The sequence below is a fragment of the Jaculus jaculus genome, chromosome 13 (genome assembly GCF_020740685.1).
Source record: "Jaculus jaculus isolate mJacJac1 chromosome 13, mJacJac1.mat.Y.cur, whole genome shotgun sequence".
Taxonomy (NCBI): domain Eukaryota; kingdom Metazoa; phylum Chordata; class Mammalia; order Rodentia; family Dipodidae; genus Jaculus; species Jaculus jaculus.
Genome location: NC_059114.1, coordinates 6,076,626 through 6,104,035, shown reverse-complemented (window position 1 = coordinate 6,104,035; position 27,410 = coordinate 6,076,626). Strand labels below are relative to the sequence as shown.

Genomic DNA, 27,410 nt, shown 5'->3' with positions numbered 1-27,410 from the left:
GAACACCGGTTCGAGGCTCAATTCCCCAGGACCCACGTTAGCCAGATGCACAAGGGGGCGCATGCATCTGGAGTTCATTTGCAGTGGCTGGAGGCCCTGGCGCACCCACTCTCTCTCTGTCTGCCCCTTTCTCTTTCTGTCTGTAGCTCTCAAATAAGTAAATATAAAAAATTTTTAAATATTTTTTTGAAAATGAGAGGACCCTCTCAGGACCCTGGAATCCCTTAGCCGTGCATCTGCATGCTAACCTCCAGACATGAGGCAATTCTTCGGGGTACAGGGAAGAAGCCAGGCATGTTTGGGGTTGGTTTGTTGATGTGGTACCAGGCATTGAACCCAGGGCTCCTATATGCTTGGCAAGTGATTTACATCACCAGCCCAGAGATTTTTTTTTTTTTTTTTTTTAATGCATACAGGCCCCAGTTTCAAACACGCAGCTCTGCTTCTAATGGCAGGAATTGTCCTTCCAGCTGGTGCCCCATCCGTTGGTCCACAGCTGCTCAAGTGTGACTGTCAGTTTGTGTGAAAGCCTCCCAGAGAAGACCCACAGAACACACTGTCCCTGAGGGGAAGAATGCTGCCCCCAGACATTTATGACTCTTTCTTCAGTACCCTCAGTCCTGACCCCTGGGTGCAATGGAATCCCCTCAAGCTTCCAAACCACCACCCACACAGCACCCACACACACACACACACCTCTGCTCACCAAAGATCAGTGAGGACTTGCACAGAGACTCCAGGGGACAAGCAGGGGCTGTCCCTCCCTAAACTCACAACCTGAGCTTTATGGTGACCAGGCAGCCACCTCAGACCTACAAGCGTTGGACTACAGCCAGCCATGCAGAGCTGGGGGTGACGTGCATGAGCTGGTTCCTTTTTTTGTTTTTTCTTTCCCCCTACCTCTAGTGCCTCGGTCACTGGAAGGTCAAATACCAGGCTAAGCCCCTAGAGGATAGGGGCAAGGCTGGGCCACTTGTCCCAAGGGTCTCAGGTGTTTCCTCTTTGCTTACAACCACCAGCATCCAATTGGTCACTTTTATTTTTCAGCCAAGATCTCAGATGAACTATTATTGACATGGTGAATGTTATTAGCGCATTTTAACAGAGGCAAACAGGAGACAAATGGCCCATACCACCACCCTAGGGATCAGAGACATAACCCACGGAACAGAAGTAATGGGCCGCGTCCTCGGGCTGCACAGGACTGATGGTCAGTAGAGAGGCATTGTGGGCCGCGTCCTCGGTAGCAGAGAACCGGTCAGGAACGCCAGCAGGCCGATAATGGGTCTCCTGTGAGTGGTAGTAAAGAAGGAAGGGAGCACTTCCCAGATGCTGCTGGTACCAAGACACACCCAGGTCCCCAATGGAGGCATGCTTGGAGTTGAGCACACAGGACAGTTCAGCCACTTGGCCAGGGAAGACCAGCAGTGCATTTGGCTGGGCCAGAGTCACCTGGGAGACTGAAAGACACAAATCCGCTGAACCCCAGCCTGGGCCCCTTCCTCTCCAGCCTCCCATAAGAGGGGAGACTCCCACTCCAAAAGACTGGCCCTGAATGGGGGATGGAGGGTTCCTGGGTCCATATGATTTCTGAACTCCATTTCCCCTAAATTACCAATAGCGTCATGTTCCCCGAGAATCTATGGTCAATTGAGAGCCTAGTGTTTAAGCTAGGCTCACAGAGGGACTGGCACGCTCTGGGTCCTCCTACTGCCCACCCCTCCTCTCTCGGTGGACCCTTGCCCTTCCATCTGATGCCTTTTCCAAAGGAACCTTCTGGGCTGAGACATCACCTGAGTCTACAGGGGACAGCCCTTTCCAGCTTCTGCTGTGAAAAACTAAGATCAGCTCTAAGTCTCCACCGAGACCCCAAAGCGTCAGAATCTATAGAGACCCCCTACAATCTTACCATTCACTGATGGGGAAACCACGTGACTTGCATCAGCTCAGAGACAGGGCTGTCTGGAGCCAGGGCTCCTTTCTATGTCTGCACTTCTCCTAGGGCCTGTCCCACAGTCCCTATTGGTTTGCTGACTGGCTGAGGACTTCTTGAGCAAGGGCCAGCCCCCACCTCACCCCAAACCACTCATGCCAGAGGAGGCTCACCTGCCAGGAAGGCTCCCACCAGAAGGAGGAGCAGGCAGCCAGGGCAGGCCATGGCCGGAGTCCTTTGGCTGGGCTATGCTCTGTGTGCTGGCACCCGGCCAGCCCGGAGGTCACTGGCCCACAATAGGGCATGCAAATCAGCCCACTAACTGAACAGGAAAGGGGTGTGGCTGGGACCAGTGCCAGGCTGTCTTCCAAATGTTAGAGGCCTGGCTGAGTGGGGTGGCACCACCCCTCTAATCCCAGCATCCAAGAGGTTGAGGTAGGTGGATGGCTGTGAGTTTGAAGCCAGCCCGGGGTTACAGAGTAAATTCCAAGTCAGCCTGGGCTACAGTGAGACCCTACCCCCAGCACCCCTAAACCAGAAATGGTGAGGGTTCCAACTCACACAGTCATGAGAGATCAGAAGCCTAGAAACCCTCAAACGCAGCCACAGCAAGTGCTTGGAAGGAATTTGCTTTTTTTCAACACTGGAGATTGGACTCAAGATCTCAGAGCAGTGCTGCACCATGAAGCTATGTCCCAGCCTTAGAATTTACTTTTTTGTTGTTGTTGTTTGTTTTTGAGTTAGTGTCTCACTCTAGCTCAGGCTGACCTGGAATTCACTATGAAGTTCTCAGGCTAGCCTCGAACTCACAGTGATCCTCCTACCTCTGCCTCCCAAGTGCTGGGATTAAAGATGTGCGCCACCATGCCAGGCAGGATCTGCTTTTTTATTGAGCAACTATAAGAACGTGCATAAACCTTAGATCAGTAAAATGCACACACATACATGTAATTATACATACATAGTCACCCACATGGCCACCAACCAGATCACGAATTTTGTTTGTTTGTTTGTTTTGTTTTTCAAGGTAGGGTCTTCCTCTAGCCCATGCTGACCTGGAATTCACTATGGAGTCTCAGGGTGGCCTCGAACTCATGGCGAGCCTCCTACCTCTGCCTCCCGAGTGCTGGGATTAAAGGCGTGCGCCACCACACCCGGCAAGATTTTTTTTTTAATATTTTATTTATTTGTAAGGAGATAGAGAGGGAGAGAGAATGGGCATGCCAGGGCCTCTTGCCACTACAAATGAACTCCAGACACATGCGACACTTTGTGCATCTGACTTTACATGGGCACTGGGGAATTGAAACTGGGTCCTTAGGCTTTGCAAGCAAGTACCTTAACCATTGAGCCATATCTCCAGCCACCCCCCCAGATCAAGATTTTAAACACTTCATATGCCCAGAAAGGTACCTTCAGTCAGTAAAGCATCCACCCCTGCTACAGTTTGGCTCTAGAATGTTCCCCAAAGGCCCATGTGTCCCTGGCTTGGCACTATTGAGGGGGTCAGATCCTAGAGGAGGCCTTTAGATCAATAAGAATGTACCCCATCTCTGCTGGGCATGGTGGCACACACCTTTCATCCCACTACTCAGGAGGCTGAGGTAGGAGGATCACTGTGAGTTTGAGGCCAGGCTGAGACTAATTCCAGGTCAGCTAGGGTTAAAGTGAGACCCTACCTCAATAAATAAATTAATTGGGGGTGGGGGGAAGATGGCTTAGCACTTAAGGCACTTGCCTGCAAAGCCAAAGGATCCCAGTTCGACCCTCCAGGACCCACGTAAGCCAGATGCACAAGGGAACTCATACATCTGGAGTCTGTTTGCAGTGGCTGGAGGCCCTGGCACGCCCATTCTCTCCCCACCCCCCCTCTCTCTCTGTGCCTCTTTCTCTCTCTCAAATAAATAAAATGTATTTTTAAAATTAATTAAATAAGAGTGCACCCTTGAAGGTGATAGCAGGACCCCAACTCTTGGCCTTGATAGAGCAAAAGGCCTTGCTTACGTTTTGCACCTCACAATATGCAGCTTTGCTGCAGGCCCAAAGGCAATGGAACCAACTGGCCAGGGGCCGTGGAATCCTCCCAAACTGAGGTAAAATAATTCTTTCCTCTTTGTAAGTTGATTGCCTCAGATGTTTGCTACAGTGATAGAAAACTAACATAGCCAGTCATGGTGGCTCACACCTTTAATCCCGGCCCCAGGGAGGCAGAAGTAGGAGGATCGACGTGAGTTCAAGGACACCCTGAAACTACGCAGTGAATTCCAGGTCAGCCTGGGCTAGAGTGAGACCCTACCTTGGAGGAAAAAGAAAAAAAAAAAAAGGGCTGGAGAGATGGCATAGCAGTTAAGGTGCAGGTCTATGAAGCCTAAGGACCCAGGCTCGATTCTCCAGGTCCCACGTAAACCAGATACACAAGGTGGCCCACGCGTCTGGAGTTCGTTTGCAGTGGCTAGAGGCCCTGGCATGCCCATTCTCACTCTTCTCCCTCTGTCTCTAATACATAAATGAATAACAAAGAAGGATTAAAAAAAAAGAAGAACGAACTCCCCAATGAATCATCATTCTGATTTCTAGCACCTCAGATCACTTGCTTGGTCTAGAGACTGTACGTTAACTGAAATGTGGTGCGTGTGTGCGTGCGTGCGTGCGCGTCTTTCTTTTATCCCACAGTGAGCCGTCCATGTGTGTGCAGCCATATATGGCTGATTCTCCTAGCTGTATTGTGCCCATGCATCACAGTAGTTTATAAACAGCTGCAGGCGTTCTAAGCTTTGGCCAGTGAAACATGACCAAACATTGCTGTCAATGTTTGTGTTTTATTGTTTGGAGACGAGGTCTCAATATAGGCCAGGCTGGCCTCGAACTTGCTTGGTAGCCGTGGCTGGCTCGGAACTCGTGACTCTGCCATCTCTACCTCCCAAGCGCTGAGGTGGCAAGTGTATGCTCTCCAGCCCAGTCAGTCAGTGTCTCTGATGCACCTGCATTTTTGCAGGCGGGTTTGTTGGTTTTTTGTTTGGTCTTATTTATTTTTTGTTTGCTTTTGGTTTTTCGAGGTGGGGTTTCACTCTAGCCCAGGACAACCTGACCCTTCCTCACTTTGTAGTTCCAGGCTGGCCTCAAACTCACAGCAATTCTCCCACCTCAGTCTTCCCAGTGCTGAGTTAAAGATGTGCGCCGCCACATCTAGCTACAGTTTGTTCTTTTCTTTCTTTGTTTATTTTGTTTGCTTTTTTGTTTGTTCGAGGTAGGGTCTCACTTTAGCCAAGGCCCTATCTGGAAAAACAAAAACAAAATAACAACAACCAAAAAAAAAAAAAAAAAAAAAAACCACTTCAGGGCTGGAGAGATGGCTTAGTGGTTAAGCGCTTGCCTGTGAAGCCTAAGGACTCCGGTTCGAGGCTCGATTCCCCAGGACCCACGTTAGCCAGATGCACAAGGGGGCGCACGCGTCTGGAGTTCACTTGCAGTGGCTGGAAGCCCTGGCGTACCCATTCTCTATCTCTCTCTGCCTCTTTCTCTCTCTGTCTGTTGCTCTCAAATAAATAAATTAATTAAAAATTTTTTTTTCTTAATACTCGCAATTTTGCATAAGTTTAATATGAAATTTAAAAAGCAACTTTTCCAATCATTCCCCAGACTCCAAGTCATGGGTAACAAGATTCTCCATTGTCTCTAGCCTGTTTCTGACTACATTCTTTCCTCTCTTTTGTATTCTAGGACCATGACCTCTTTATAATTCTAGAACATACCTCAGGCACCCTGTGCTTTCTGGTTTTTAACTCAGTAGCAGAGGCCAGTAAGTTAACAAGGAGACATAAAGGGAAGAGAAAGGAAGGGAGGAGGGTACTTAATAGATTGATATTGTATATATGTAAGTACAATGATTGAGATGGGGAGGTAACATGATGGAGAATGGAATTTCAAAGGGGAAAGTGTGGGGGGGGAGGGAGGGAATTACCATGGGATCTTTTTTTTTAATCATGGAAAATGCTAATAAAAATTTAAATTAAAAATGTAATAAAAAATATAATAACAGTCAAAAAAATTTTAAAAACCCTTCAGCTTACATCTATCTGGCAGAAGGAGGGTCTGCTGAGTTAGGAGGCAGGCCCTGCCCCAGAGGTGGGGTTAGCCTGAAGTGGATGAGAGGATTCAACCTGCCGATCCTCTAGGTGGATGGAGGAATCTCTAGTCAGTTTAAGGGGCAGTTGCTGAGGGCACTGGCCTCAGAGCCCTAGTGGCATCTCTGGGGAAGAGAGGTAGGGAGAGGCAGAAGTCCCCGCCCCTCGTCTGGTTTCTCGTGAACTCCTGGTGGCCCTCACTGTGTACCTGAAACAGAACAGGTTCACCCACCGCCAATGGGGATGAGACCAGGAGGGCCTGGGGAGGAGGGGCCGAGGGCCCCAGGCAGCGGAGATTCTTGCCTGGCCTCCCGCGGTGCCCCCCAGCAACCACTGCCCTCCTGGCTGAGGACGAACACTTGGTGAGGCCGGGTAAGGGCCTGGAAGAAGGGGCCTCCCAGACCTCCTGCATGGGCTGGTCCCTGCTGCAGGAGCAGGGGACCTATGTCCTAGTACAAATAATCAGGAAGGGGAGCTGAAGGTGGCGGGCTGGAGAAATGGCTCAGCAGTTATGGTGCTTGCCTACAAAGCCTAAGAATCCAGGTTTGATTCCCCAGTACCCATGTAAGCCAGGTGCACATAGTGGTGCATGCACCTGGAGTTCATTGGCAGTGGCATCCATTATCTCTCCCTGTCTCTGGCAAATAATAAATAAACAAATGAAATAAAAAAGAATTTAAAGCCAGGCGTGGTGGCGCATGCCTTTCATCTCAGCACTTGGGAGGCAGAGGTAGGAGGATTGCCACAAATTCTAGGCCACCCTGAGACTACACAGGGAATTCCAGGTCAGCCTAGACTAATGAGACCCTACCTCAAAAATAAATAAATAAATAAAATAAAATAGAGAATTTAAGGTGGGGACAGGAAGCCACAGATCACCCAAGGACCTGCCCAACCTGGGCCCTGGCTTATCCTTTCCCAATGCTCTGTCCCAACTTCCAAGCTGAGTCAGCAAATCCAGAGTGACGCGTAGGGTAGAGACCATCAGGCCAGACAGGGAGTCCTTTGTTTCCTTCCCACACTCTTAAAAGGAGAGAACACAGGAAGCCACCCCCACCCCAATCCACCTACTGGACAATGTGAATGACCAGTATCCATAGCCGACAGGTGGGCGTCAGGGTAGAGTGGGGTTGAGACACCTCTCCAAGCCCCTACCAACAGGCTCGCTGGCTTTCCATCCTTCCAGCCATGGGCAGTGGCCAGAAGAGATGCACAGTCTCTTGATGTGGCCACCAGGAGCAACGCCTCTATGGTGGTTTGATTCAGGTGTCCCCCATAAACTTAGGTGTTCTGAATGCTAGGTTCCCAGCTGATGGATATTTGGGAATTAATGCCTCCTGGAGGGAGTGTATTGTTGGGGGCGGGCTCATGGGCTTTATAGCCAGTTTCCCCATGCCACTGTTTGGCACACCCTCCTGTTGCTGTGGTCCACCTTATGTTGGCCAGGGGGTGATGTCCACCCTCTGCTCATGCCATCGTTTTCCCCTGCCATCGTGGAGCTTCCCCTCAAGCCTGTAAGCCAAAATGAATCTCTTTTTCCCAGAAGCTGCTCTTGGTTGGGTGATTTCTACCAGCAATGTGAACTGGACTGCAACAGCCTCCTTTCAAGGGTACCAAAGGGTGACCTGCCTACCATCTAGGACCCACTAGGCAGAGCTAGGCACCCAGGTGAAGAAGGGTGACACAGAGCCCCACATATGCACACCCACACAGCATACCAAGAGACCAGGGACCTTGTTTGCTGGGGCGTCAGCACCCTCCATGCAGGGATGCCTTAGGAAGTTGGTACTTAAGTCTCTCCAACCATGGAATAGGACCTCAAAGCGCAGCTACTGACTGAGCCTGGTGAAGGTAGCAGCAGTGTGTGTCAGAGTCTACCCTGAGTTGGGACAGCCTATTCCTCTGTCCAGCAGGCCCTGTGACCTGGCACAGCACAGCACAGCCAAGTGGACAAGCTGGACTGGATCCAAGGGGCCAGCTCTGTTCACAGCCTTGTGACCAACTGCAAATAGACAGCGATCCAGCAAGACTCCTCCTTGCAGAATCTGTGTGTAAATTACTGAGAAGTTGCATCAGCAAGAGGGACAAGGTCACAGAAGGATGTGCGGCCCCAGCAGAGGCCCTGAGATTTGGGCACAGTGAAAGGGATCCAGGGACAGAAACAAGGGTGAAGGGGAAGGTCTCCCGGTAGACAGAGATAGGTTCGCCCTGGGATTCTAGACCAAAGTCTAATGTCCTTGGGGTCACTTGCAAATGCCTCATCCCTCCCACTTTGGAGTGTCCATAGCAACTGATCATTGGCTAGTCCATAATGGGGATTACAAGAGGGCTCTTCCTGCCCCACCCACAGGTCAAGGACAGCCTGGCCCTGACACATGTGCACGCGCATGCGCGCACACACCACATACAGGAACTCACACTGAAGCTCAGCACCCCAGTGACACATCGATCCCTCTCCCCTGGATCCCACCTCAACAGCCAGGGGGCACACCGTATTCTGTGGTCTAAAATAAACTCTTTAATTGCACATTTGCATCTTGTGTTGTCTGTGGGGTAAGAAACCCGCACCTTCCTCTCCCAGGTACAACAATCTCATCATGTTCCGGCTGTCGGTGAGGGGCTGGGGCCGAGGAGGACTCTTCAAGGCAGGGAGCTCAGACCTGGGGGGGGGGGGGAGTGGGGGAGAACAGCGGCATTAGCTGGTGACCAGACCACAGGCGCGAGGGGGGCTGTCCCTCCCAATCCCCACAGCGGCCAGTCCATCTCCTCACCGTGGTTGTATTTGCACTGCTTTAGGGCCTCGCTGAAGCCCTCACACAGGGTCAGGTCACTCTGAGTGGTGGAGCAGTCCAGGAATTGCTTGATCTCATAAGAGCAGGGCCCCATTTGTAGGGGCTGGGGGGCAGCACGGGCGGGGGCCTGGGAAAGGATACAAGAGGCGACTCGGAGTTGGTATCCTGAGGTAGGTTCCAAAGCCGGAGGTTGCCTGCCCCTTCCACATTCCCATCCCTGGTGTCCCAAAGACAGTCCCAGGCAGGTTAAGTGACCTTAGGGCCAACTTGCCACCATGTAGCCTCAGCTGTTCCATCTCTTGACACAGGCTGAGCCAGTGGTCCCTCCAAAAAGCCAGACTATCCTACTCCAAGTTCTGGCACCTTCCTGGCTTAGCCACACTGACTCTCATGACCCAGGACCCAGCTGTCAATCAGCATTTGAATTTGACTCAAGATGAGAGAGGGCGTGGTGGTGCACGCCTTTAACCCCAGCACTCAAAAAGCAGAGGTAGGGGCTGGAGAGATGGCTTAGCGGTTAAGCGCTTGCCTGTGAAGCCTAAAGACCCCGGTTCGAGGCTCGGTTCCCCAGGTCCCACGTTAGCCTGATGCACAAGGGGGCGCACGCATCTGGAGTTTGTTTGCAGAGGCTGGAAGCCCTGGCGCGCCCATTTTCTCTCTCTCTCTCTCTCCCTCTATCTGTCTTTCTATCTGTGCCTGTCGCTCTCAAATAAATAAATAAATAAATACAAATTTTTTAAAAAAAGCAGAGGTAGGAGAATAACTGTGAGTTTGAGGCCAGCATGAGACTATAAGAGTGAGTTCTAGGTCAGCCTGGGCTACAAGTTAAGGCAGTTAAGGCGTTTGCCTGCAAAGCAAAAAGAACCTCGGTTCGATTCCCCAGGACCCACGTAAACCAGATACACGAGGTGGCATGCATGCATCTGGAGTTTATTTGTAGTGGCTGGAAGCCCTGGCATGCTTATTCTCTCTCTCTCTCAGCCTCTTTCCTGCTCACAAATAAATAAATTAAATAAAATTAAAATAAAAATAAGTAAATAAAAGAATAGGTGTAGAAAGATGACTTAGCGGTTAAGGCACTTGCCTGCAAAGCCAAAGGACCTAGGTTCAATTCCCCAGGACCCACATAAGACAGATGCACAACAAAGTGGCAGGTGCATCTAGAACTCGTTAGCAGTAGCAGGAGACCCTGGTGTGTCCATTCTCTCTCAATCCTTCTGTCTCTCAAATAAAATTTAAAAATGTTATGGCACATAAAAAAAAAAAAAAAAGACAGATGCACAGGGTGGTGCATGTGTCCGGAATTTGTTTGCAACAGCCAGAGGCCCTGGCACACCCATTTTCTCTCCCCCACCCACCTCTCAAATAAACAACTAAAAGTTGTTTTCTTTTTTGTTTTGTTTTGTTTTTTAAATAGGGCTGGAGAGATGGCTCAGCAGTTAAGGCGCTTGCATGCAAAACCTAAGGACCCAGGTTTGATTCCCCAGTACCAACGTAAGCCAGACGCATAAGGTAGCAAATGTATCTGGAGTTTGTTTGCAGTGGCTGGAGGGCCTGGCACATCCATTCTCCCTTTGTGTCTCTCTCTCTCTCTCTCTCGCTCTCTCTCTGTCCCTCTCTCCCTCACACTTTGCCTCTTTCTCTATCTCACTCTCTCAAAAAGTAAAATAAAATAAAGACTGGTGAGGAGTGGTGAGGGAGGAGCAATGGGTGACAGGTCATCAGGTAACAGGAGCCCTGACTGCAGGCTGACCTTTATCCCAGAGTCCAGCAGCTACCATCATGAGCCTGGAGGTGAGAACAGAGACTTGGGAACATCACCCCCAGCTTCAGCAGGGTTAGGTGTCCTCCGACAAGTCTCTGAGAGGCCATCTGCGCCTGGCTTTCCCCTATCTTTAAAGGCCTGGTTGGATTTTGCCCGCAAGTGAGGGGCAGGGAGAGCCAGCCAGAAAATGACAGTGGGCTTAGGGAGTGGGGAGTAGCTCAAAGCCCTGGGCCTGCGGTCTTGAATGAATGGGGGGCGACGGAAGCGGGAGGGGGCCCTGCGGCTCACCTGCTGGGCAGCAGGCTGGGCAGGCTCTGAGCTTCCCCCGCTGAAAGCGCCGGTCAGGGCACTGCCCACGACGTGTCCCACAGCTGAACCCACGGCCACCCCCGCGGCTGTGGACGCCATCTGTGCCATGAGGCCCGGCTGGCCCGAGGGGACAGGAGCCGGGGCGGCCGCAGAGGGCGGTGGGTGCGCGGGAGGATGGGCTGGGCGGCTGCAGGGATAAAGCAAAAAGCAGGGTTAATCCTATCTGGACTGCAGGCCCGGGGGTGATGGGTGGTGGGCTGCAGCTCTGGGACACAAGCCATCCCCCAGCCCACCTCTAGTCCCGGGGAGATGGGCGACCCCCTGTCTTAGACACGTGGTTGCTGCATCCCCCCCCCACTTCCCCATCCCCCCGCCAAGATGGCGCAGTGGCCGCCAAGGTCATCCCGCGGACGCCCCGGGGACGAGTGTCCACGCCGCTCCCCACGGGGGTCCCCTGGCCCCCCGCCCCCATCACACCTGGCTGGCCGGGCGGCCGCACTGCGGCTTCCCCGTGGCATGGCAGCGGCGACGGGACAAAGACAGCAGCTGCTCGAGACGACAGCGGAGGAGGTGAGCGGCGGCTCTGAGGGTGCGCGACCAATCCGCAGCACTTGTCACTTAGGGCGAAAGGGGCGGGTCCTCGTAGACACGCCCCCCCCAGGGGCAGTGTCACCCCCCTCTGAGCCCGCCCCTCATTCCCCAGGTCTCCCCCCCCACCCCCCACGCACCGCCACCACCATCCTTGCCAGCATCCCCCGGGGTTTCCACGCGAGTCTCCGCTAGATAGAGCATCCTTGCGCCCTCCCCGCTCCCAGCCCTGGGGACACCGGCCAGGGTTGCAAGCTTTTAAGCAGGGCCAATAAGGCCAGGCCTAGTAAAAAAAGGACCACCGCAGTGCTCTAGGGATGGAGCCCTGGACGGGGAAGGAGACAGGTAAGGCGATGGGCTGAGGTCAGCCGGGAAGGAAGGGGTCGCGAGGCTCCAGGCCTCCGGCTCCCTGCATCCATCGCCAGGCAGGGTCTGGTGACAGTTGACAATTGCGTAGCACTTTAAGATCTCCGAAGGACTGGAACCCGAAAGGTCTATAGGCTATGTCTCCAGAATATCCACTAGGGGGCTGCCCAACTCCCTCTGCCAACCTTGAGCAGTGCCCACCACCACCCTACGGTCCGCACTGGGTCTTTTATTTTTATTTTTTATTTGTTTAATAGAGAGAGAGAGAAAGAGACAGATAGAGACAGAAAATAGGCGGGCCAGGGCCTCCAGCCGCTGCAAACAAACTTCAGCTGTATGCACCTCCTTGTGCATCTGGCTATGTGGGTCCTGGGTAACTGCACCTGGGTCCTTTGGCTTTGCCAGCAAGCACCTTAATTGCTAAGCCATCTCGCCACCCACCCACCCCCACACACACACTGGGTCTTATCCTACCAAGCCCCTTGGGCTCCTAGACACCGATGGCATTTATGAGACATGTAAGCAATGTGTCCATCCCAAGGGTGACCCAAATGTGCAAAAGTATTTGCAGGTCAGGGTCAAGCCGAGTTCAGGTAATGCGCTCAGGGACTTTATGATTTTAACACTTGGGTTCCAAACCAAGGCGAGAGGCAGGAGACTCAACTTTACTCCCCATCGTTCAAGAACTTACTTTACTCCCCGTCTTTCAAGAACTTGGCTTTTATTGCGTTCTTTCCTGGGTGACTTTGTCCAGGGTCTGGCTGTGATCCTTGGGGGAAGGGGGCCAGGAAGCAAGGTGGTCTCTTCCTCCTTCCCTGCCACTGTTCCATGTGACAGCAGGGGCTCTCTGGCAGCAAGGCATAGCCAAGAGCAAAGGCCTCCAGGAGAAGGGGTCAGAGCTAGTCAGAACCACACGTACAAGTCATGCCCACTCCTGCTTTCTGACACTTGCTTCTTTCAGCAGCCTGTGAAGCAGAGCCCTCCCCAACCTGGCCTTGAGTTTACTTCTCTTTTAAAAGAAATATTTTATGGGCCTGGCATGATGGCAAAGGGAGGAGGATCTCTGTGAGTTCGAGGCCACCCTGAGACTACATAGCGAAGCTTGGCTAGAGCAATACCCTATCCCCCCCAAAAAAAAAAAAAAAAAATTAAGCCGGGTATGGTAGCGCATGCTTTTAATCCCAGCACTCAGGAGGCAGAGGTAGATCGCCGTGAGTTTGAGGCCACCCTGAGACTACAGAGTGAATTCCAGGTCAGCCTGGGCTAGAGTGAGACCCTACCTCGAAAAACCAAAAAAAAAAAAAAAAAAGGCTGGAGTTCTTTTGCAGTGGATGGAGGCCCTGGTGTGTGTACATTTTCTTTCTCTCTCTCTCTCTCTCTTTCTCTATCACTCTCAAATGAATAAATAAAATATTTTAAAAGCTGGGAGTGGTGGCACATGCCTTTAATCCCAGCATTCAGGAGGCAGAGGTAGGAGAATTGCTGTGAATTCGAGGCCACGCCGAGACTACATAATGAATTCCATGTCAGTCTGAGCTAGAAGTGAGACCCTATCTCGAAAAAAAAAAAAAAGTGAGGGTCTGGTTTGGAAGCAGAAAGGGTTTGGCAGGAAGGTGTAGGAGAGAATGGAAAACAATTGGGAGGTGCATTTGATCAAAATATACTATATACATGTATAACAATTGTCAGTAAATCCTTAAGATGATCTGGAAAGGAAAGATAACAAGCCAGCCAGGAAGTGAAACTCACTCTGCCCTACCCCTCCTTGCCCTCTAGGTGTCTCTGTGGAGCCTTCCTGAAGAAGCTGTGAAGGGCGCTGCTGTCTTGACCCAGGCTGGACGCAGTGACTCAGAGCTGGGCCTAGACTGTAGAGCCACTGCCTGGATTTCGGTGAAGTGAAGGGACACCAAAAGGGACAGCCAGCCGGGCGTGGTGGCATACGCCTTTAATCCCAGCACTTGGGAGGCAGAGGTAGGAGGATCGCCGTGAGTTCGAGGCCACCCTGAGACTATATAGTGAATTTCAGGTCAGCCAGAGCTAGAGTGAGACCCTACCTGGGGGAAAAAAAAGGGACGGCCAGCAGGATTGGAGACCTCCCCACAATCAGGGAGGAGACAGGGATCCTTTCCAGCACGGCACACTCCACTTCCTCCTTTGATTCTCTTCCTCTCCATCAAGACTGGAAGACTGACCCTGAGAGGTCAGGAGAGGCCCCTCGGCTAGGACCTGACCCCGGGGGACAGTCTGAGCCCTAGTAGCTTACTCAGACATCCTCCTACGTCCTTCTGCCGGCCCTTACCGTCCAGCTGACCCCTCTGTTTGCCTGCGGGCAGAGTAAAGCCTCAGTTTTCCCACCTATAGATTGCCTCTGGTCTTTTCGGAAGGAAGGAGCGTGCCAAGTTTCTCCTGTATTCTGTGGTTTCTCCAGGGGACACATTTTAGTGTGTGTGTGTGTGTGTGTGTGTGTGTGTGTTAGCGTTTTTGTTTTTTGTTTTTTGTTTTGAGATAGGTTCTCACTCTAGCCCAGGCTGGCCTGGAACTCACCCCCCAGCAGACACATTTTAATCTCTGTCTCCTCACAGAAGCTGTGGTGGTCCCACTCTTCCAGACGCATGCGATGGGTCTCTGCGGACTCCGAGAACTTGACCACCTGTCCCAGGCCAACAGGAGGTCGTCAGGCCACCAGGGACACCAGCCAGATAAAGGAGCCTCCTTCTTTCCAAAGGTGGTGGGGGTTGGGATGGAGATCAGGACGCGTGAAACCTAACTCCTGGTCCCGGGGCTCTCACCAAGCCCCAAACTCCCCGGGCCTGCAGCCTTCCCCCACCCAGACCGCAGGAGTTTCGAACAAAAGGCGGTGTGGGGGGGCGGGCCTGGGGGCGGGGCGAAGGCTATAAGGGGCGGCAGCCCGGAGAGGCCCAGCAGGCCCCAGCAGGCCCCCGGGGCGGATGGCTCGGGCCCCCTGGCTCCGCTGCGCGCCTCCGCGCGCGCTCTTGCTCCCAGCGCCTCCGCTGCTGCTGCTGCTGCTGCTGCTGCTGCTACTGCCGCCGCCACGGCTGCTGATGGCCCGGGCCAGGCCGCCGGTGAGTGCCCGCTGCCGGCCAGCAGCTCCTCCCCGAAGGACGGACGGCTGGGCCCACTGGCCGAGCTGAACCCACTCCACGCTCAGGCTATCCTGGCACAGTTGGTCCCCATAACTCCTTGTGGGTGTGCAGTGGTGAGCTTCCCGATGTCGCTGGCAGTGTGCAAATAGCTGTAGCTGGTGAGGTTCGATTCCAGCATGGACTCACACCCTCTCGCAGCTTGGGGACCCGCTCCAGACGAGGATGCTGGTGCGTGTGTGTGTGTGTGTGTGTGTGTGTGTGTGTGTACCCGCCCCTCGCGCTCCAGCCAGAGATGCTGGGAGGAGATACAGGGTCCCCAGTCCATCATCGCTGGGACGAAGTGGACCAGGTCCCGGGCGCGCGGGTCAGCGCCCAGGTGCGTGGCCCGAGAGCGCGCTCCTCCAGGTGCACAGTGGAGGGAGAATAAAGAAGAAAGCGGGGAGTGGAGGGAGGGAGAGAGGGGACCTAAGCCTGGGAGAGGCGCTTTCCCTGGGCATCTGCTGCGGGCGACTTTGGGAAAGTTGGAGCGCACAGAGCATGCGCCTGAGAGTGACAGTGAGTGGGATCATCGTCAGGTGGCAGAAAGAAAGAGGGCGACGGAAAAGAAACTGGCAGGCAAAGGGACAGGGAGAGAAAGAGAAGGGAGGCCGGGGGAGGGGCCAGAGAGCTCATCAAAGGGGAGAATAGAAGCAGTTGGGGGGGGGTGACTGCGTGTGTCCTGATGGCTTCCTCCTCCTTGGGCTGGGCTCTGAGGCACCTGTCACAGAAGTGACTGGGCTGGGCCAGGGATACAGACCCACAGGTCACCGGGTACCCCATCCTCAGCCACCCAGCCAGCTCTGGTGGAGCCCTTGAACTGGTCCCTATGTCCAGCCACACTGGCTCTTCCCTGGCCAGTCTTGCCCTAGAACTTGGAGCAGACTCCAGAGTTCTGCCCCCAACCTCCAGGGTAGCAGAGAAATACATATGTTGGGGAATTAGAAAGGTCTGGGTTTGAACCATGAAACCCTGAGTGAGCGTTCTTCCAAAAAGTTTTTTTTGGGGGGGGGGGTCCAAGGTACGAAGGGTGTCTCACTCTAGTCCAGGCTAACCTAGAATTCACTCTGAAGTCCCAGGCTGGCCTCGAACTCATGGCGATCCTCCTACCTCTGCCTCCCTAGTGCTGGGCTTAAAGGCGTGTGCACCATCATAATGAAGAAGTGGAGCCATAGAGGACTTGGTGTCTACTATCAGATATTGAAGATGGAATGCGATGCTGCTGGGCACACAGGACAGACAGCATTGTCACTGACGATTGCATCCGGGGTTGGGGGCGAGCCTAGGGTAGGGCCTGAGCTGAACCTTCCACAGTCAGCTCTGTAGACACACAGGGATGTGTTTACTCCCCAGGCTGCCATGTGGGGAGCAGGAAGGGCTCGGTAAATATTTACTCATCGCAGCCCCCAGCTTCCAGGGTTGATGAAAGCCCCTAAAGGCCAGGGCCGCTGCCCTTCCCTCCCTGAGCCGGCGGGGAGAGCTGGGGTAAGCCGCATGGAGCCTGCACACCGACCCACTCGGCCCCTTGGACGGTTTCTTCTTCGACTTTCCTGACTCTCAGATGGGCGTGGCCATGCTCCTGAACAGATTGACTTCCTCTTGAAGTCACCTCCTAGGGACAGTAGTATCATCCCCACTGGAAAAAGCAACTTGAGCAGGGCGTGGTGGCGCACGCCTTTAATCGCTGCACACACAAGACAGAGGTAGGAGGATCGCTGTGAGTTCGAGGCCAGCCTGAGACTACATGGGGAATTCTAGGTGAGCCTGGGTTAGAACTAGGCCCTACCTCAAATAAATAAATAAATAAATGGCAAAGCCAAAGGACTATGGTTCCATTCCCCAAGACCCATGTAAGCCAGTTGCACAAGGTGGCAAATGCATCTGGAGTTCCAGTTTGTAGCAGCTGGAGGCCATGGCATGCTCATTCTCTCTGCCTTTCCCTCTCTCTCACTAATAAATAAATAAATAAATACATAAAAATTTTAAAGAAAAGAAACAAGCAATTTGAGGTCCAGGAGGTGACACCACCAGCCTGACCTTCCCAGTGGCTTCCAAGTCTGGGGTCCTCCCTTATCTGCCTTCCACCAGCTACCCTCCCGGTGGGGATTGGAAGTTGATCCCCGGGGCTGACCTTGGACCTGCAAGCTACGCGGGGAGACTGGGTCAGCCAAGAATCCCTTAAGTGTGTCTGAGACGCTGTGGCTGGGCGGCTGCAAGGGTGGGGCAGAGTGCTGTCCGGCCCCTCCCCCGGGGCTGGCCTAGGGAGGCTGTTGGCTGAGGAAGAAGGAATGCACCAGAAACAGAAATGCTTCTCAGGAATGTCAGGTTTGGAGCAGAGCCAAGGGCAGGAGGGGCGGAGTGGGGTGGGGCTGGGGGAGAGCTCTAGAGAGAGAGACTTGAGCCCCAGGTCTAGGTCCAGCTCTTGCCTGACTTGCTGTGTGACCCTGGACAGAGTCGTTAACCTCTCTGTGCTGTGCTTCATCCTTTGGGATGTGGGGTGATGACTGCTCCCCAAACTCCTCGGGGCCAAGTCCAGATTCCTGCTCAGCCTTCCTCCTCAGTGGATCCCAGCAGTCTTGGAAGGAACAAATATTTGGAAAGAAATTCCCAAGTGTGAGACGTAGAGCCGTAGGGTCAGGGAAGAGCCCTTCTCTGTGTCAGATGCTGCTGCATTTAGCTCTTGCTTATGGCACCTCCCTCTGTTTTTTTGTTGGTTTTTTTTTTCCCTGAGCTAGGGTCTCTCTCTAGCCCAAGCTAACCTGGAATTCACTTTGTAGTCTCAGGGTGGCCTTGAACACACAACAATCCTCCTACCTCTGCCTCCCAAGTGCTGGGATTAAAGGTGTGCGCCACCACGCCTGGCTACCACCTCTGTTTTTAATTTTTTTTTAATTTTTAATTTTTAGTTATTATTATCAACTTCCATGAAATATTTTGTCTTATTTATGAGAGACAATAAGCACGTCAGGGCCTCTAGTCACTGCAAACAAACTCCGACACCTGTGCCACCTTGTGCATCCGTCTTTACATGGGTACTGGAGAATCGAACCTGGATCATTAGACTTTGCAGTAAAGCATCTTAACCACTGAGTCATCTCTCCAGCCACACATACATACATACATACATACATACATACATATATATATATACATATGGACATACATACACATACACATATATATATGGTTATATGTATAATTATATAATATATATATATTTAAAATTTTAATACTTTTAAGTTTTTAAACTTATTTTACTTATATTAAAGAGAGAGAGAGAGAATGGGTGCACCAGGGTTCTAGCCACTGCAAATGAACTCCACACGAATGAGCCACCTTGTGCATCTGGCTTGCTGTGGGTAATAGGGAGTCAAACCTAGGTTCTTTGGCTTTGCAGGTAAGCACCTTAAACTGCTGAGTCATCTCTCCAGCCCCCTAAAAATAAAATATTTTTTAAAAGAAAGAAAATGAGTTTGCTGGAGAGAGGGTTGGGAAGCGAGAGGAGCTTACCTGGTGCCTCCTTGGAAGCTGTCTGGAACCCTTCCTTGGCACAGCTAGGTTCTCATAAGCTCCTGCTTCCCCAGACACAATGTGTCTCCATCCAGCCTGATCACCACGGCTTGGTGACAGACCAGGGGACAAGCTTGATGCCTTAGAACAAGGTGTCAGGAAAGCAGAAGCTCGATCCCAGGCTAACACTCCCTGCCATCTTCCAGTGCCCCTTCCAGTGCCACCCTGTGCCCAGGGACACAGTGGGGCCTTGAGCATGGCTGTATTTGGGCTGTGAGAACCTGAGATCTGACCTGGTGGTTCTGATGTCCTTTTTTATTTTATTTTTTTCTTGCCCAGGACACCCATCACCGCCACCCTGTGAGGAGAGGGCCACAACCCCAGCACCCAGCTCTGCCTGGCGGCCTGGTGCCTGTCCCTGCCTCCCGTCAGGTTTCTAGACCTGCCAGCAGCTCTGGACCGCCGCGGTGTGGCGTGCCTGACCCACCCGATGGCCCCAATGCGCGGAACAGACAGAAGCGCTTCGTGCTGTCAGGAGGGCGCTGGGAAAAGACGGACCTCACCTACAGGTAGGGAGCAGGACTGTGTGTCGGGGGGAGGGGGGGCCTGCTGTCCTCACAACTATGTCTTGAGATGCTTAAGACCACATCCACATACCACACAGACTTTTGTGCCCACTGACCGGCCCCCACCACCAGCCATCCATGGACCTGGAACCTCAGGCTATATATGCACATAGAGACAGTGCCCTCCCCACACCCCCCCCCCAGCCCAGAAGCGCCTGAGCACATGCTTGGGGACAGGGGTTCAGTCACCCAGGCAGGCTTTACGAGGGACCTGTAAGGGCCAGGCCTGGGACTGACGGTGAGTAAGACATAGCCATAGCCTTGGTGGGTGGTTCAAATCTGCCATAACGTTGGGCAGTGGTGGTGCACGCCTTTAATCCCAGCACTTTGGAGGAAGGCAGAGGTAAGAGGATCGCCATGAGTTCAAGGCCAGCCTGAGACTACAAAGTGAATTCCAGGTCAGCTTGGGCTAGAGCGAGACCCTACCTTGAAAAACCAAACAAAAATCTGCCTGCCATCACACCTTGGGCCTTGTGAAAGCAGAAACTGGTGAGTGAAGATAGGAACTCATTCTCACTGAGAAGTCCCTGGCCAACATGATGAGGAATGTGAGACTTAGCCTGAGAGAGGAGAAGGGTCTAGAGAGTCAGTGGCATTGGAGCTGAACTGGAGTAGGAGCAGGCAGGAATTTCCTGGACAGGGATCTAAGGACCATGATGAGTCTTAAAGGGCTAGGGTCTCTCTCTTGGGCTGGAGATGGCTTAGCGGTTAAGCGCTTGCCTGTGAAGCCTAAGGACACCAGTTCGAGGCTCTATTCTGCAGGACCCACATTAGCCAGATGCACAAGAGGGCGCACGTGTCTGGAGATCCTTTGCAGTGGCTGGTGCACCCATATTCTCTCTCTCTCTCTCTGTCACTCTCAAAAAAATGAATAAAAAATAAACAACAAAAATTTAAAGGGCCAGGGTCTCACCACAGCAAGTTGTACTGTGAGGTCTTGAAACTCTTATCTTGTGTTCAGTTTATTTTATTTTATTTTATTATTTGCAAACGGAAGGAGAGAGAATGGGAATGGGCAACGAGTGTACCAAGGCCTCTTGCCACTGCAAATGAACTCCAGATGCACATACCACTTTGTGCCTCTGGCTCTGTGTGCATCCTGGGGAACGGAAGCCAGGCCATTAGGCTTCGCAAGCAAGCACCTTTACCACAGAGCTCTCTCTCCGGCCTCTATCGAGTGTTCTTTCCACCCACTATAGACACTTACATCTGTATCTAAACATACGCAGTCCCACAGAAAGTTGCACCCACCTGGCCCCAGTCCTGGGCACATGTGCTCACTGAACCACTCTTTTCTGTTTGCTTGCTTGTTTGTTTTGTTTTGTTTTTCTGGGGAGGGGGAGTTGAGACGAGTCTCTCTGTACCTCAGGCTGGCCTGGAACTCACTGTGTAGCCCAGACAGGCCCCAAACTCACACCAATCCTCCTGTCTCGGCCTTCTGAGTGTCAGGATGGCAGACATAAGGTACCATGTCCAGCTCCAGGGGCAGCTCTTGGCTCCTCGTTCCTCAGGGGCTTCCTGGCCCCAGGCTCAGGCTCCTCCCCTCCCCCCCAGGATCCTCCGGTTCCCGTGGCAGCTGGTACGAGAGCAGGTGCGGCGGACAGTGGCAGAGGCCCTTCAGGTGTGGAGCGAGGTGACGCCGCTCACCTTCACCGAAGTGCACGAGGGACGTGCCGACATCATGATTGATTTCACCAGGTGAGCCCTGTGGCCCTGGGACCCCCTCAGGGAGCAAATCCCACCATCAGCAATCTCCGACTGTGCCCCCGCCCACAGGTACTGGCACGGGGACAACTTGCCGTTTGATGGGCCTGGTGGCATCTTGGCCCATGCCTTCTTCCCCAAGACCCACCGAGAAGGGGATGTCCACTTTGACTATGACGAGACGTGGACGATTGGGGACAACCAGGGTATGAGCTGGACGCCCATTCTCCAGATGGAGAAAGTAGACAGCAGCGAGAATGGGGACTTGCCACTTACCCGAGCTGGGGTCTGGAGCCCGGGTGGCGGGAGCTGAGGCTGCTGGCAAACTTCCCTTTTCCAGGCACAGACCTGTTGCAAGTGGCAGCTCACGAATTTGGCCACGTGCTGGGGCTGCAACACACCACGGCGGCTAAGGCCCTTATGTCCCCTTTCTACACCTTCCGCTACCCTCCAAGCCTCAGCCCGGATGACCGCAGGGGCATCCAGCATCTCTATGGCAGACCCCGGCCGGCCCCCACCTCCCAGGCCCCAGCCTTGGGCCCCCAATCTGGGATAGACACCAACGAGATTGCACTGCTTGAGGTGAGACTGGGAGAGCGGGGGAAGACCGAAGGTAAGGCCCTGGCCCCTGCCCCCCCTCCCCCACGTACACACCGTGCCCCCCGCCCCTATGCCCCTGCTGGCCTCCATGGCTCTGGCGAGGGCTCTTTTCTGGCTCCTGTCTCCCATCCCAGCCGGAAACCCCACCAGATGCCTGTGAGGCCTCCTTTGATGCAGCTTCCGTCATCCGAGGAGAGCTGTTCTTCTTCAAGGCAGGCTTCGTGTGGAGGCTTCGAGGTGGCCAGCTGCAGCCTGGGTACCCTGCCCTGGCCTCTCGCCACTGGCAGGGACTGCCCAGCACCGTGGACGCGGCCTTTGAGGACGCCCAAGGCCACATCTGGTTCTTCCAAGGTGAGCGGAGGTCAGCAAAGAGAAGTGACAGACAGACAGAAAGCTCCTCCAGGGACACAGCGGGAGGAGCACACGTGCCGCAAGGACCTTGGCCGCCACTGAGCAGCACTCCCTCCTTGGGCCCAGCTGCGAGTCTCCCGGAGGAAGCGGCTCCTGGGCTCCTGGGAGCGGAGTCGCACTACAGCCGAGTGGAAAAGCCACCTGGTGGTGTATGTGGTGGTGGTGGTGGGGGGGGTTCCAGAGGTGTGACCTCAAGCTCCGAGGCAGTACAGTGGCTCACTTAAAGGCAAAGCTTAGAAAAGCAGACCAGGGATTTGATCCAAGCCTAGTGACCCTGAAGCCCGTGTTTTCAACTCACAACTGGCAGAGATGACGGCCTGGAACACTCCAGGTGGCAGGACTTCCTAAACACAGGTGTGAGACATGGAAAACCTACGCGTGGGTTCTGAGGCATACATGTTCCCAGGCGCAGGGGCTGGGACCCCCGAGGGTGGTCAGCAGGCATCTGTGGAGGGGAAGGCAGTCTGCTGCCGAGTACAATAACCCGAGCATGGCTACTTTAGAGAGCCTCCCCTGGCTCATGTCCCTCTCTAGGCTGGGGACACTGAGCCCCCACACTGTTGCACAGCACGTTTTTTTGTTTTTGTTTTGGGGTTTTTCAAGGTAGAGTTTCACTGTAGCCCAGGCTGACCTTGAATTCACTATGGAGTCTCAGGGTGGCCTCGAACTCACAGCGATCCTCCTTCCTCTGCCTCCCGAGTGCTGGGATTAAAGGCGTGCGCCACCGTGCCCGGCTAGCCAGCATGTTTTGTAATGTTTTATTATTTATTTGCATGCAGAGAGAGACAGAGAATGAATAAGCAAGTAACTCCAGATTCATGCGCCACTTTGTACACCTGGCTTTACATGGGAACTAGGGAATTGAACCTGCGCCGTCGGGTTTTGCAAGCAAGTGCTTTCAACCTCTGAGCCATCTTTCCAGCCCAGCCAGCTTGTCTTATAGGCAAAGAAGCAGGTTGGGAGAGTCTCTGACAGAGGCCAAGCAGATAGGCAGTGACTGGGCATGGTGGTGGTTGCTTGGCAGCTCCTGGCAGCCTCCCTTCTCTGGCAGGTGCTCAGTACTGGGTATATGACGGTGAGAAGCCACTCCTAGGCCCTGCGCCCCTCTCTGAGCTGGGCCTGACGGGGTCCCCAGTCCATGCCGCCTTAGTCTGGGGCTCGGAGAAGAACAAGATCTACTTCTTCAGAGGCGGGGACTATTGGCGTTTCTACCCCAGCACTCGACATGTGGAAAATCCTGTACCCCGCCGGGCCACTGACTGGCGAGGGGTGCCGTCTGAGATCGACGCTGCCTTCCAAGATGCTGAGGGTGCGTTGGAGGTGGGGCAGCTGGAGAGAGGCGGGTGATGGCTGAGCCCCCGATACCTAATTCATGCGGTGCAGCTCTTTTACACAGGTCCTTTGTCTTTTAATATTTTAGGCTTATTTTGTTTGAGAGAGATAGAAAGAGACAGATTGAGAGAGAATGGGTGTGCCGGGGCCTCTAGCCACTGCAAACGAACTCCAGATGCATGTGCCACCTTGTGCATCTGGCTTAGCATAGGTACTAGGGAATCGAACCTGGGTTCTGCCAGGCATGGTGATGCACACCTTTAATCCCAGCATTTAGGAGGCAGAGATAGGAGGATCACCATGAGGTTGAGGCCACCTGAGAATAGAGTGAATTCCAGGTCAGCCTGGCCTAGAGTGAGACCCTATGTTGAAAAAAAAGGCCAAAGAAAGAGAGAGAGAGAGAGAGAGAGAGAGAGAGAGAGAGAGAGAGAAGCCAGGCGTGGTGGCTCACACCTTTAATCCCAGCACTCGGGAGGCACAAGTAGGAGGATCACCATGACTTCAAGGCCACTCTGAGACTACATAGCTAATTCCAGATCAACCTGGGCCAGAGTGAGATCCTACCTCGTAAAACTGAAAAGAAAAAAAGAGAAAGAATGAGTCTGGGTCACCTGGGCAGGCAAGCACCTTGACCACTGAGCCATCTCTCCAGCCCCCCACAGGTCCTCTGTCCAGAGCCCTTCTCTGCCCTCTGTTGCAGGAGAGGAGACTGAGGGCCAGAGAGGCTCAAGGCCTTGCCCAGGTCCCTTGGCCACAGGCAATAGGTATAATAACCAGTGTATACCAAGGACAGACGATGCTCTAGGCACAGTGCCAAGCTCCTTACATGTCTCATGCAATCCCCAGAACAGACTTCTCATGTCATAACACCTCGAACTAGCCCAGTTTTCAGAGGGGACGGCAGGTTCAGGTGCCGTATTCCGAATGGTTCTACCTAGGTGGGCAGAGGTGGAGCCAGAGCTCCCGTCTGTTACTCCTAACCACTGGACCATCTGGCCTCGCCCAAGCACACAGGACATTTTCTTTTTCTTCCTTTCTTTTCTTTCTTTCTTTCTTCTTTCTTTCTTTCTTTCTTTCTTTCTTTCTTTCTTTCTTTCTTTCTTTCTTTTTTTTTTTGAGGCAAGTCCAACAGACTGGCCTTTTTTTAATGCAAGAGAGAGAGACAATTGGTGTGCCAGGGCCTGCAGCCACTGCAACCGAACTCCAGACGTATATGCTACCTTCTGTGCATGTGCCACCTTGTGCCCTACACTATCTTGTGCATCTGGCTTATAATGGACCTAGAGAGTTGAACTTGGGTCCTTAGGCTTCAGAGGCAAGCACCTTAACCGCCCATCTCTCCAGCCCCATTTCTTTGTTTTTATTTTATTTGATATAGATAGATAGATAGATAGATAGATAGATAGATAGATAGATAGATATAGATGTATATATTGATGGGGGCAGAGAAAAACGGGTGTTCCAGGGCCTTTAAGCCACTGCAAATGAACTCCAGATGCGTGTGCCACTTTGTGGGTCCTGGGGAATTGAACCTGGGTCCTTTGGCTTTGCAGGCAAGCACTTTAGCTGCTGAGCCATCTCTCCAGCCCCAGAGGACTATTTCTAAGCCAGAACCCAGAGCCCAGTGCTCCCTCACTTGCTGGCCCTATCTTTGCTTCCATGCCCAACCACACTGGGACCCATTATGACAGCTAGCTACTTTGGGTGTCCTTGAGCTCTGAGTCTCTGGGATACCTCTCTACCCTTTGGTGGGTGAGTGTGGAAGGAAGGTAAGGAGGAGGCTGGTGGATGGAGTAGGGCATGCTTTCCTAAGAGGTAATAATTGATCTGAAGCTCCTGGCACCTTCTGAACCAGACTCTAGGATCAGGCAGAAAGGCTCCCAAGAGGGAAAGGAGGTTCTGGTAGGCAAGCCCTAGAGCTTGTATGTTTTTCTTCTTCATTATTATTATTATTAATGGGAAAGAGAGAGAATTGGCACGCCAGAGCCTCCAGACAGTGCAATCAAACTCCAGACACATGCACCATCTTGTGCACGTGGGCAACCTTGCAACTTGCTTCACCATATGCATCTGGCTTACAGAGGATCTGCCGAGTCGAACCTGGGTCCTTGGGCTTTGAAGCCATCTCTCCAGCACAGATATTTCTTTCTTGTATTTTTTTTTTTTTTTTAATTTTTGAGATAGGATCTCATGTAGCCCAAGCTGACCTCCAATGCAATATGTATCCAAGGGCTTTTTTGTTTGTTTTTTTCCAGGTAGGGTCTCACTCTAACCCAGGCTGGCCTGGAACTCACTGCAGACCCATGCTGGCCTCAAACTCACAGTGATCCTCCTACCTCTGCCTCCCAAGTGCTGGGATTAAAGGTGTGCACCACCATGCCTGGCCCAAGAATGGTTTTGAAATACTGGTCCTCCTGCCTCTGCCTCCTCAGTGCTGGGAGAACAGGCATGCACCACCACACTGAGCTTGCAGTTTTCAAAGGCCCCAGCAAGGCCTGTACTTCCAGGCCTTCCCATCTCCGGCCCTAGGCACAGCACAGACTGACAGGCAAACACAAAACTCAGTGTCCAGCTCACCCAGCCTGACCTTCTCTCTTCAGGCTATGCCTACTTCCTGCGTGGCCACCTCTACTGGAAGTTTGACCCCGTGAAGGTGAAAGCTCTGGAGGGATTCCCCCGCCTCGTGGGCCCTGACTTCTTCGGCTGTGCTGAGCCTGCCAATACCTACGGCTGACCATGGCTTGGATGCCTTCGGGGCAGTGACCCCTGCCATACCACTTCTACCAGGGAAAGACCCACAGCCATCATTTTGGCCCTGGGCACCAGGCATGGAACAGACCGACGTCTTCTCAGGGGGCTGGGGTGGGGGCGCAACTGCCATGGCAACCGCAGGGAGGGCCACGCGGGTCGTGGTCACCTACTGGCGACTGTCTCAGACTGGGCAAAGGCTTTGGCATTACTTAAGAGTGAGGGAGGTCTTGGGCCAGCAATACCCCACCTGTAGTCAAACCTGACTTGTCCGAGGCCTCCATTTCTGTCCCTCAGGGTAGAACCTCGACAGGGATGGCGGGGAGGCAGTGTCCTTTCTCTAACCCTTCTGTGAAACATCGAGGCCTTGGGGAGCAGGGCTCCTTCTTGAAATGTCAGCTCAGAAGAGATGCTGTGCCTTCTGGCTAGGGAACCAGAGATCTAAGACCTAGGCCAAAAGGTCCGCAGCCTGCTTCCTCCTGGAGACCCTGAGCCCTGGAGGTCCCAACATACCTCACGGCCTTGTCCCAGGCCAGTTCTTCCTGGGAGCCCCTCATCCTGATACTGGTACCCTCCAAAGCCATGTAAATGTGTGCAGAGTGTACAAAGACTGTGTTGTTTTGTTTTGTTTCTGTTTTTTTTTTTTTTTTTCCTACTGAGGACTGTCATTAAACCTGAGAAGTTTCTAACTCCTTTTCTGGTCTTTGTGTGACTGCAGTCAGGGTGGGAAGGAGTAGGGGGCTTGGATCCCCCCCAGTTCTATGAGCCAGAGTTAAATCCCTCATGCCCCAAGTCTGTTTCCTGGGCTGGACCCAAACCCTTCCTTCTCTCACTCCCTCCCCTACCTGTTCGTCCCCTTTGTTCCCCAAGACAATTTCATTTCCCCTGAGACAAGTTATATATTCACATATGATTCTATGGATCTGTATAAAATCTAAGACTCACATGAGAAAATACCTTAGTCTTTTAAAAACTGACTTAATTTACTTAACATGATTAATCTCTAGTTGCATCTCTTTTCCTGCAAGTGACATATAACTTCTTTAAAAAAAAAAAATTAGGGCTAGAGGGATAGCTTAGTGGTTAAGGCATTTTCCTGCAAAGCTAAAGAACCCAGGTTTGATTCCCTAGGACCCATGTTAGCCAGATGCACAAGGGGGTGCACGCATCTGGAGTTTGTTTGCAGTGGCTGGGGGCCCTGGTGTGCCCATTCTATCTTAAAAAATAAAGTATTAAAAAAATTATTTAGGGCCAGGCATGGTGGCACACACCTTTAATCCCAGCACTCAGGAGGCAAAGGTAGGAGGATTGCTGTGAGTTCAAGGCCACCCTGAGACTCCATAGTGAATTCCAGGTTAGCCTGGGCTAGAGTGAGACCCTACCTCAAAAAACCAAAAAAAAAAAAATTATTTAGGACTGGAGAGATGGCTTAGCAGTTGAGGCGCTTGCCTGGGAAGCCTAA

The 27,410-nt window shown here is 52.8% G+C and overlaps 3 protein-coding genes across 5 annotated transcripts; 1 reads left to right on the top strand and 2 right to left on the bottom strand.

Annotated features, from left to right (window-relative positions):
* Positions 1-1,035: 1,035 nt before the first annotated feature.
* On the bottom strand, positions 1,036-2,220 carry Vpreb3 (V-set pre-B cell surrogate light chain 3). The gene is made up of 2 exons (XM_004670920.2): positions 2,107-2,220; positions 1,036-1,460 (listed from the first exon to the last, which is right to left on the bottom strand). The coding sequence occupies exons 1-2, from the start codon at positions 2,156-2,158 to the stop codon at positions 1,141-1,143; spliced, it is 372 nt and encodes a 123-aa protein (XP_004670977.2). The 5' UTR covers positions 2,159-2,220; the 3' UTR covers positions 1,036-1,140.
* A 6,335-nt stretch (positions 2,221-8,555) lies between these two features.
* Chchd10 (coiled-coil-helix-coiled-coil-helix domain containing 10) lies at positions 8,556-11,537 on the bottom strand. The gene is made up of 4 exons (XM_004670940.2): positions 11,401-11,537; positions 10,903-11,110; positions 8,829-8,976; positions 8,556-8,717 (listed from the first exon to the last, which is right to left on the bottom strand). The coding sequence occupies exons 1-4, from the start codon at positions 11,439-11,441 to the stop codon at positions 8,698-8,700; spliced, it is 417 nt and encodes a 138-aa protein (XP_004670997.1). The 5' UTR covers positions 11,442-11,537; the 3' UTR covers positions 8,556-8,697.
* Positions 11,538-13,795: 2,258 nt separating this feature from the next.
* On the top strand, positions 13,796-26,629 carry Mmp11 (matrix metallopeptidase 11). Of its 3 annotated transcripts, none has more exons than XM_045133034.1 (8): positions 13,796-13,848; positions 14,460-14,602; positions 18,867-19,096; positions 20,708-20,851; positions 20,930-21,063; positions 21,198-21,439; positions 21,592-21,808; positions 25,801-26,629. In XM_045133034.1, exons 2-8 carry the CDS (start codon positions 14,495-14,497, stop codon positions 25,932-25,934), a joined length of 1,209 nt encoding a protein of 402 aa, XP_044988969.1. In that variant the 5' UTR covers positions 13,796-13,848; positions 14,460-14,494; the 3' UTR covers positions 25,935-26,629. The 3 variants fall into 3 exon arrangements, with proteins under 3 accessions (XP_044988969.1, XP_004670975.2, XP_044988968.1); XM_004670918.2 differs by lacking the exons at positions 13,796-13,848; positions 14,460-14,602 and adding exons at positions 14,826-14,960; positions 22,920-23,177; XM_045133033.1 differs by lacking the exons at positions 13,796-13,848; positions 14,460-14,602 and adding exons at positions 15,110-15,209; positions 22,893-23,177.
* Positions 26,630-27,410: the final 781 nt, after the last annotated feature.